Genomic DNA, 10,466 nt, shown 5'->3' with positions numbered 1-10,466 from the left:
CCAGTGGGGGTAGAGGAATGGGTGAGCTGTTCCTCTCAAGACTCTCTCTCACTTGGGGGGGAAGGGGGGAGCAGGAAGATCACAGCAGAGCACCCCCTGTCATCCAGATAAAGGGCTGGAAAGGACCCACGGAAACCTGCCCATCTTCCTAGGCCAGGCCTGCATGGGGCGGGGCGGGAGTCCCCACTGCACTCCCATCCATCCCCCATGTTGTGCCTCTCCCCGCAGACGGTAAATATTGGTGTTGTGACTTCATTAATAAAGGCTTCTGCGAGCCTGAAAAACATGGAATCAGGATGAACTATTTTCTGAGCTGCGGGCTTGCCAGGTTTGCTAATTTGGGAGTTTTTGGGCCCTCTCCAGGGAACAAACCAAAGTCTCTCTCGAAGAGACACAGATGCAGCCGGGAAGGGGAGAAGCCGAGGAACGATGCTCCCTTCCCTCCCCCAACTGCTCCTCCAGCCTGGAGATCAGGGCCTGCAGGCGTGAGCGCAGGAGGACAGTGGCTGCTGGGCCAGGCCGTCCCTGAGTGAGCCTGACTCGGGCCCCCGGGCCCCCGGGCCCCACAGAGTCCGATGAGCTGAGGAATCGACCAACACCTGTGAGAACCCCAAGCTGCACGCGGCTGAAGTGGAGGGAGCAGAGGGGAACTGTTCTCAACTCTTGTGGCCTAAGCCGTGTGCCTCGCCTCCAGGGAGTGATTTCCACACATCCTCTTGTCCATGGAACTTTCCGGGACTGGCACCTCTGGCCTCGGCAACAGCAGGGCTCATGCGCTTAGCATCTCTGCCCTTGGTTTCCACTCGCTCCTCCTCATGGGTGCTGTGCTTGCTTCCCATGGGGCTTCGTGGAACCCTCGCCTGGTGGACTGGGCTCTGCCCAGGAGGGAGCCAGGCGGGGCCCACAGGCCTCTGCTGGAGCCCCTGCTCCAGGGCGGCCATGCAGGGGGAGGGGCAGGGAGGCCAGCAGGCTGAGCGGTGCAGGCCCAGCCAGCTTTCCTGTCAGACAGGCGCTGCCAATGCGGAGCCAGACATCGGGAACAGGTTTAACCAATTACCCAAGCGCCCCATCTGCTGTCTGGGGTGTGTGTGAGGGTGAGTGCATGTGAGGGTGTCTGCGAGTGTCTGGGAGGGCTGTAGGCGTGTGTGCGCAAGTGTGACTGTGTGGGTGTGTGTGGGCGTGCGGCTGTGCACGTGGGCCATGCGTTGCTGCCTGTCCCAGTCACACCCCCTCATTTGTCAAAGAGCTTATGGCTGGCTTATGGTCTTCCTGTCTCCCCAAGACCCGGGGGGTCTCCATGGACAACCCACCCAGCACCCCAGCCTCTCATTCCCTCCTCGCCTCCTCACCACCCACTCTCAGGGCTTCTCAGAGCCCAGAACTGCACCCTCTGTCAAATCACACATTCAGATGTCCTTCCCCTTCAGATCACACGTTCTTCCCAATCACTCGCTCAATTTTCCTCTCCATCTGTGCTTTGACCTCATGGGCCCCTCCTGGCCACAGGCCCCTCTATTCTCTCTCTGACATCCCCTTGTCCCACTGTTCCTTAGCTGTACCTGCCTAGCAAAACTGCAAACTTGCTTGAACCCATTTCCCATCTGCCCTTGCAGCTGAGTCCATGAGGACACTGGGCAAGCTTGTGGATCGCACCCCACAAAGTCCGAGGTCCCAGCCTCAGCTGAGGCCTCACACCTGTTGAGAAGCCCACTCCCATTCTCCAAGGGGACGTCTCAAACGGTCACCCTTCTCCCCAAACTTCCTCTCCCCCTTACCCTCAGCAGAGGCCCTTACTTCCATCTTCAGAGAGAAAAAAGAAGCACTAAGAAGGGAACACCTTCATGGTCAGGGGCTCAGCAGAAAGAGATGGCCCCTTCAAATGAGGCACTTTGAGCAGAGCTGAATAAAGGAACAATTAACAAATTTGGGGACACCAACAAGAGATGTTGCAGCACCCCAAGGCTGACAACAATGGGGAACCCATATGGCCCCTAAGCCTGAAGAGGCAGGAACAGTTACGAGAACCGGAGAGGAGAGCTGGATGGAGAGGACCTTAGATGGGAGCTGAGGCCTTCAGGAGTGAGAGGCCCACAGACTGCAGGGGAGGCCAGTGGGAATTAATCCCCCAGTCTCACTCTCCTCTCATCCTCCTGTTTCCTGCTGGTGACTCCCAATGGCAGGAGCCAGACAGCAAGTTCATCAGAGTCAGCCACCCTGGGTGGAGAGCCAGTGGAGAAGGGTGCAGAGTGGAGGGGCAGGGGAAGCTGGCCTGTCACCCCTCAACTTCCCACCCTCAAACCCACACTGCCTACACCCAATGCATCCTCTCCACTTGCCTCCTGTTCCCACCCAAGACCCTTCCCCCTCTGGCCAAGGAGGATTCTCCCTGCCTCCCTGGGGGACCTCACACTTGGGTGGTTCTCCCTCTTTCCTGACTTACAGTCTCAGCCTCTCGCCCATTAGAGTTTCGACATGCCCAAGAGTCTCCCTTCTAAAGCCTTCCTTCAGCCCCACGTCACGCTGCAGCCATTGTCATGCCTCTGCCCAACTCACAACTAAATTTCTTCCAAGAATCATCTACACTGGCCGTCAGTGGGAGTCTTACCAACCCTCAACCCTGGAGATCTGGCTTCCGCCCTGACCACACTCCACCGGGATCATTCTCTGCAGGTCCTTCCAAGGGGCGCAGCTTGCTCTTCCTCTCCCTTCAGCTCCCAGTGCCTATAAGAACATGGACAACCCCTCCTGCTTGAAGCGTTCTCATCTCCCACCCTCTGGGATACCGCACCCTCATCTTCCTCTCACCTCTTGGATCAGCGTGCCAGGGCTGCCGTGGCGAGCACCACAGACTGGGGGGCTGAAACAACAGAAATTTATTTTCTCACAGTTCCGGAGGCTAGAAGTCCGGGATCAAGGTGTCAGCAGGGTTGGTTTCTTCGGAGGCCTCTCTCCTTGGCTTGCAGTTGGCTGTCTTCATGTTCACATGGGGTTCTCTCTCTTCGTGCGTCTGTGTCCAAATTTCCTCTTCTTAGAAGGACACCAGTCATATCGCATTAGGACCAACCCTAATGGCCATTTTACCTTAATTACCTCTTTAAAGACTCTGCCTCCAAATACAATCGCATTCTGAAGTACTGTGGGTTGGGATTTCAACACATGAATTTGGAGGGACACAATTCAGCCCAAAACACCTTTCTTGTGGCTAAGCTTCTTAGCATCTTGCTGTCTCTTCCCAGGCCTCAGAGACGGGGACTCCTCGAGGTTCCATCCCAGGTCTTCCTCTTCTCACCCCACAGAGTTCCCCTGGGTGGGTGCCTCTCGCCCTTTAGCTCCAGGTGCTCTCTATAAACGGATAAGATGCCAGCTACATATTGAATGCCGACCCGCCTCCTGAGCCCCAGACAAGCACAGCCAATTGTCTCCTGACGTCTTGACTTGGCTATCTCACAGGAGCCTCTAAGAACTTGTAACACAGAGTGAATCACCTTCTCTGCAGATTTGTCCTTCCTTCTCAGTTCCTTAGCTCCCAGAAATGGCACCACCATCTATGTCCTCTGCTGTCCAAGCCAGGAGCCCAGGGCTGCCTTTGACTCCTCTTTGCCACCTTCCCCACAATCAGTCACCCAGAGCTGAGTCCTGAACTTCTTTTCACTTCTCTCCATCCCCACCCGACCATCTGGTCCAGGCCCCATCTTCCCTCACCCTGACTGCCAGACTGGCCTGTTCCCTGGCCTCCCCGCAGTCTTGCCTGTGTCCCCGGAACACTCCACTCTTGCCAGATGAATCCACTTCCCTTCTGAAAGGCCCCAGTGGCTCTCAGGGGTCCCTGGCCTTGCAGCAGCTGGCCCATTTATGTCTGCCTGTTCTCCAATGACACTGAGCTTCCTGCAGCTCCCTCCTGAGTGAGTGATGGCCCTGCTGCACTGTCCCTCCTCTGCCACCCCTACACGTGCAGAGGAGAACCAGCTCAGTTGCCTGGGGACCGATGGCGGCCCCCTTCCCTCACTTCCTCACTGGATTTGCATGGGGTCTCCGAGGGGGGCGTCTGGGGCCTCTGTCGTCTGCCTATTTGTCCACCTTCTCTTTCCCCTTTTGGTTTTCTCCTTCCTTCTCTCCACCCCTCCACAGGGCCCAGGGAACTGAGAGTAGGTGGTGTCCTTGTGGGGAAGCAGCCAGGCTCTGACCTTAGACAAGGCTGCCAAGACTTGCTTGGAGTGGGGCATGGAGAACGAGCACTTCTCAGCCCCTGAGAGAGACATCTGGTACTGCAGGGAAGCATGGGCATGTCGGGGTTAGGCCTTGTGGGGAAAGCCTGAGACGTTCCCGTTTTCGGGGCTAATGAGTGGCAGGGGACTGGGTGAGATGGCAGGAGCAGCAGCAGCTCTGAGAGACTGAGAGAAGCTCCATTCTGAAAATGAGGCCAGGCTCCCCAGGCCCTGGGGAAAGGGTCACACATCACTGCCCTCATCCCCTAGCATTCTGACTGTCCTTCTAACCACGGCCTGAGTGGGAGGAGGGAGGCCCTAGGGGCCAGCGGGTGGGGATGGGTGAGAGGAAGCCGCATTCCTGGAGTGTTAATGATCTCTGGGCTGGGCAGGAGCTGAGCCCCCAAACCAGGTAAAAACAACAAACAGCTCCCAGGAGGGATTTGTGTCTGTCCTGAGAGTCAAGGATTTCCGCCCTGGATAGGGGCTGTGGCACTGGGGCACTTAGTAAAGACATTCCCCGGAGACCAGGAGCCCCCTGACCTAGAAGTATCACTTTGAGAACAGACCCCTCCCCCATCCTTTTCCCTCCCCCATCCTCCTAGGAGGCCCAGTGCCCTCCACACCTGGGAGGGGTGAGAGAAGTCTGGGTGCGCTCCTCACCTGGTCTCTCCAGTCCTTACACCAGTCCAGCGAGTGATGCTGTTCTTGACATTTTACAGCTAAGGACACCAAGGCTCCATAGAGAAGATGCTCCATAAACAGCTAACTGAATAAATGGGTGAATGAAAGAAGTGACTGGCTAAAAGTCACAGTCGTGCTGGGGCCAAGCTGCAGCTGGAACCCGGGTCTCCCTGACCCCAACCATGAACCCCACCTCTAGTACATGGTCCGCCTGGCACAGCAGGCCAGCAGCTTCTCCCTGCAGAGGTGGAAGATGCTTGGAGGTCCTGGAGAAGAGGCCAGGCCTCACTCCCTAAGGAACTCTGGGGCTGCCTGGAAGAAGAGGAGCCAGAGCTCTCAGAGCTGAGGCCTGAGGGACCGTGGAGGAGTTAGGAAGGGGCAGGGCTCCCAGGGCTGGTGCCACCACACTGCAGACATCAGGTACCTTTCTGCTTGGCTCAAACTTTTCCTCCCTGTGAAGCCTCTCTTGGCCCCCAGGCAGTTGAGAAAGACCCTCCTCCCTTTCTCCCCCCTCCCCCTAGTCCCCTGGATACAAACAGTATGAGAATCTACCAAAATCTCTTAACTACTCAAGTACCTTGCAGTGGGGCCCTTAGTGAGCACTCAGGAGCAGCTCTGTATAGGTGTGTGGGGGGGTGTCCTTCCGCAGCATATCAACTCACCCACTTTGTCCGGCTTCCTGCCCTCACATGCTCTTGCATCCTTTCCTCTCTTCCCTCTGGGCCTCGGGCCTGACCCCTCCTGGAGCCTGGTCTGCACCTTCCTTGGGGCCTTCCCACAAAATCCTCAGGCAGCTCTTGGCTTCTTCCTGCCGTGTTTCCGTACTCCCCCCTCTCCCACCCACAATTCACAAAGCCGAGCCCTGATGCTTTAAATCCATCATTTATTGCCCACAGCTCGTTAGTATTACATAAATCACAGAGATTGAGAAAATTTCTGAGAAGTTAAAAAGACACTGCGGAGCCCCCTGGGTGTGGCCGAGGCATGTGTGCTGATGCCTGACTCACACCAGCCCAGGGCTGGAAAATCACCTCTGCTTCTGTCCACTAGTCCTTCTCCTCTCAGGACTCCACGCTTCTCCGGGGCTAGAGGCCCAGGACAGGAAGTAAGCCGGCTCACAACCAGGAAGTGGAAAGGGGTCTGTCGGCCATCTTGACTCAGCAGCCATCTTGTCTTGGGCTTTTGGTCCCTGCACCCTCAGACTGCTCTCCAGAAATGGGAGAAGGGCATCCCCGAGCCTGAGGGAAAGCTGGACATGACCAGAGGAGGGTCGGGTGGGTGCGCAAGGGCTGGAGAACCAGCTGCAGGTGTGCCCCGTACTGTGGCACAGCTGGGCCAGCCCTGACCTGTGGGTTCTGGCTGGGCAGCCGCCTCAGTCATGAGCCAGTCTGCCCACTAGGACTCCCTTCCTCTGGCCTCAGCAGAGTTGGGGATGGATGTTGACCAAAAGTTTCCCCTTGTGCTTTCTGCAGCCAGACCAGGGCTTAGCAGCATGGCCCGCTGAACCTGCATCACCATCACCCTGAGCTAAAAGGATCCTTTGCCTCCTCCACCAGGAGAAGCCCCCTTAGCTCACCTGAAATTGCATTTGGGAGCATGACTAGAAATCACCCAAGAGACAAAGTAAGTAGGTTATGAGATGCTGAGGCCACAGGGCTGGGCTGGGACAGGCCCAGGCAGCCAGCACAGAGAGGGATTTGAAGACCCCATCTCTGCCAGGCCTCTGGAGGGGGTGAGAATGGGGCGAGGGTGGGCAGTTTTGGTCCCAAGGTAAAGTGCACAAGAACAAGACCCAATGAGAGGTGGGCAGGGGGAGCTTGAAGTGAGCTTTTCAAAAGAGGACTGAGACATGCCTAGCCCCCAGTCATTGGCACATTCACATTATGGCGAGATTAGCTTAAAAATACCTGCCCCTCCAACACTGTGGCACCCGTCCACTCTGCTGTTTTGTTCTCCTTGTCTCTGCCTTCTCCCTTTCCTGATGGGCAGGAGGTCGGCAGCTCCTCAGGAGAGTAGGGAGCCCTCAGGGCAGTGTCCTGTAGAGCTAGCTTGGGGGTTCCAGGGCTGGCTGGGAGGTGAGGGCAGCAGGGGCTTCTGGGAGGTGCATGCGTCAATGCCCGTGGAAGACCCACGGGCACCTACCCCTGCCCTCAGGATGGAGAGCCGCTGTGGCCACGCCCCTGCTGCCCGGCGCCAGCCTTTTCCTGCACGCACCTATGCTCACCTCCAGCCAGGTCTCTCCCCAGGTGGAGTCACCAGGGGAGGGAGGCCCTGCAGCTGCCTGTCCAGGGCTCTATTCCAGTTGGGGTCAGGTGAGGGGTGCATTGAGGCCCGTACTTCCTCTTTGCTTGGGCCTTTAAGACAAGGGGTTACCCTGTTCACCCCCACCTCAGCCCTGCTTTCTTCTGCAGAGCTCTCTCCTCTCTCCTGGCCCGCAAATGGGAGGGAGATGGGAGTCGGCAGCCAGTGGCCTTGGAGGGCCCTGTGGGGCGAGAGGTGGCACGCACCCACATGTGACCCCACACTCAGGCCCAGGCACCCATGCTGCCTCCTCCTTCAGAACTGTAAAGTGTCTGGCAAAGCTCAAGTTCTCCCAAGATTTGGGGTCACACACAGAAGGGCAAAGTCCAGGTTCTGAGGGCAAACTGCTGGCCATTCCCAAAGGGACCTGCCCTTTTCCCAGTCCAGTGTCCACGTTGGGGATGTGCCTGGCATGACCAGCATCCAAGCAGGACAGGCAAAGACGAGGTCTAGCTGGAAGAGCAGGTGGGATCCCCTCGATCCAGTCCTCTGGTTCTGGATAGGGAGTGGAGGCTCAGAGAAGGGAGTGGATTTGTCCAAGGTCACACAGCCCAAATTAGTGCCAGAGCTGGGGCCCACTGTTCCTGGGTCGATGTTGCCTCTCAGATAGATGCCTAGAGATCTGGCCTCCACACCCTCAGGCACGAGACCCTCCCAGTCAGGATGCAGCTGGATGGGGCAGGCAGCCTCTGTGGCTGGAGAGGCCCCCCTGATGCAGTCAGCCTGGCTCCAGGCCCACTCTCAGCCCCAACACCCAGCCGTCCAGCCTGGTGCCTGGAAGGAGTGCAGTCCGTGGTTCCCAGAAAACATCATTCCTTCTTGGGGCTTCCTGCCTGGAGCTGGGGTCATCTCAGGGGCCTCAAATACATCAGGGCTCCACGAAGGGTGACACCAGTCCCAGTGTGTCAGTGGACTTCGTGCAGAGGAACTGGTTCTACAGATGTGGCATGGATAAAGGCTGGCCACCCTCAGAGCCAGCCGCCCAAGGAATCTTCCAGAGGCCTCCCATGCTGCTTGACTCCCTGGACCACCTCCTGAGTACCTTAGTTGTAGCCAATTCATCCTATGAGGTGGAGACTGCCTCCCCTCCTCTCCCCAGCCCAGCCCTGGGAGCCATCGAGCCCAGCTACGGTAATCTCTTAAATCCACCAACTCCCAGGCCCACTCCTACACTACCACCTGTCCACCTGCCGCATCTGGGCGGCTGCAGCCAAGGCTCAGACTTGATTCTGATAAAAAAGAAAAAGAAAAAAGAAACCAAAGTATAAAAGGATCCTAATTCTACCCTGTGGGCACTCTACAATTTTTCAGCTTCACACATAATTGTGCTGAGTAGAGTTATGACAACCCCACGTAAGGCCCAGAAATGCACTTGATTATTTTTATAGGAAATGTGTTAGAATTCCTCACCCTTATGTTAACAGGTGAATGGATTAGTCTCTACCACTGCAGTGCCAGGTGGCCCAGGACTGGGGGGCTCGGTTTGCCCCTCTCTGCAGGTGCAGCCCATGAGACCCCTTCCCTGTCCCCAACTCCCCGGCCTGGACAACGCTCTGTCCCCAGGCCGGCTGGCCTGCTACCGCTCACAGCCCCTTGTTGTACACCACTGTCCGGCCGCTGGTGGCCTGGGCAATCTCAGGCTCCAGTTGGGATGTTTCGATCTGAGGAGAGAGTGAGAACAGACAGAGGAAAGGGGAGGGAGGGGTGAACGGGGAGGCTGGGAGTAGCAGTTAGGACTATCCTGGTGCCCGCAGTTCCGCCTCTGCCTCCAGCACCCCCAGCCAGGGCCCAGCATGCCGCCTAATGACACATCTTCCTTCTTTCCTGCCGTCTGCCATGGGCTCACAGCATCCCTTCCAGCCCAGGTCTTGCCTCCTTCTCTGACGGCATGGCCCTGTGGGTGAACATCTGGCTTCTTACAGTGTCTCCCTCATCTCCAAGGACCCTGGCCACTGCGCTGCACAAACCCACTCCCAGGGCCACACCTTGGACCTCGGCACCACCCAGGGCTGCTCCACTCAGACTCCTTAAATCCAAACCCCACCCTCTTGGACCCCACAGTCCCCTATCCTTCCAGCATCCCACTCACTCTCCCTATCTGTTTTCAGACCACCGAGACCTCAGGCCTCAGACTCCTCAGTCCTCACACCCTCCCCCTCCAATGGGACACCAGGGACCATCACTCCAGCCACTCCCTCACCCCAACATCCTTCCAGCCCTGACTGGCAGAAGCCCTGCTTTGGAGGAACCCAATCATGCATGCACCCTCTCTCCACAAGAACCTGACCACCTAATGTAGACCACTCGACAGTCACTGTTCCTGACTTTGGCTGGACTCTCAGAGTGGCCAGCAAACCCCCACCCCCGGGCCACACTGCTGGTCCACTCCCTCTCCCGTTCTCCAGAGGCCACCTTAGCCCTTCTCTGTCTCCTCAGCCATGCCCCCCGCAGCTCCCCACTCATCCTGAGCAGATGAGCCTTCTTTATACTTCAGGGGGAAAACAGAAGGCATCAGAAGGGACCCCTCAGCACCCCATCATCAAACCCATGGCCTACCTGTGTCTACTCTGCTCCACACCTGCCCTCCTGCCCCCCACCGCAGCTATCCCTCCCCTTGGAAGGCAGATCCCCTCTGGGCTCCACCTCCCTGCCTCCCACTCCCGCAGCCCACTTCTGGCTTGTCCACCCTCTTTCCCACATTTTCCGTCCACTGACTCCTGCGCACCAGCATTTCAGCACAGACAAGAACCTCCCATCTGAGAAAATTCCCGTTAACCCCACGTCCCGCACCAGTTACCGCTTGGTCTCTCTCCTCCCCAACATCCAAGTTTTTTTAAGGCGTTGTCTACACTGGCCATCTCCACCTCCTCACTCCCACTGACTCTTCAACCCACAGCAAATCTGGCTTCTCTTCCCACTACACTCCATGAAAATCTTTCTCTCCAGGGGCACTGTTGGCTCCTTTTTTGTAACATCCGCCGGACACTTCTCAGGTCCACGGGGCCTGGTCTAGCTGGGCTCTCTTCCTTGCACACACCCCTGGGTGACTCAACCCTCCTGGTGACTCTCAGATCTGAGGAGTTTCCAGCTACATTTTCCCCTGAGCCCTGGGCTCACAGCTGACTGCCTGCTAGACTTTTCCATGGATGTCTTACAGGCACTTGAACCCATCGAAAATGGAACTGAATTCACCATCTCCCACTGCCCTAAGCAGGCTCCCACAGTGCCACCCAATGGCGCTCGCGCCAGAGACCCTGGGGCCTCCTTGCCTCCTCT

General features: G+C 57.4%; 1 protein-coding gene across 6 annotated transcripts in view; it reads right to left on the bottom strand.

The window, feature by feature from the left end:
* Positions 1 to 5,755: 5,755 nt before the first annotated feature.
* SFXN5 (sideroflexin 5) overlaps positions 5,756 to 10,466 on the bottom strand; it is a 108,024-nt gene continuing 103,313 nt past the window's right edge. For all 6 annotated transcript variants that reach the window (XR_011426372.1, XR_011426373.1, XM_001488626.7 and 3 more), the window contains one exon: positions 5,756 to 8,851. Coding sequence is in view for 4 of the 6 variants with exons in the window: in XM_001488626.7 (XP_001488676.1) it covers positions 8,774 to 8,851 (78 nt within the window). In the remaining 2 variants the exon portion in view is untranslated. The remainder of the gene's footprint in view (positions 8,852 to 10,466) is intronic.

Source organism: Equus caballus, chromosome 15 (genome assembly GCF_041296265.1).
Source record: "Equus caballus isolate H_3958 breed thoroughbred chromosome 15, TB-T2T, whole genome shotgun sequence".
Taxonomy (NCBI): domain Eukaryota; kingdom Metazoa; phylum Chordata; class Mammalia; order Perissodactyla; family Equidae; genus Equus; species Equus caballus.
The sequence above is the reverse complement of the archived record's forward strand: the minus strand, read 5'-3'. Positions and strand labels throughout refer to the sequence as shown.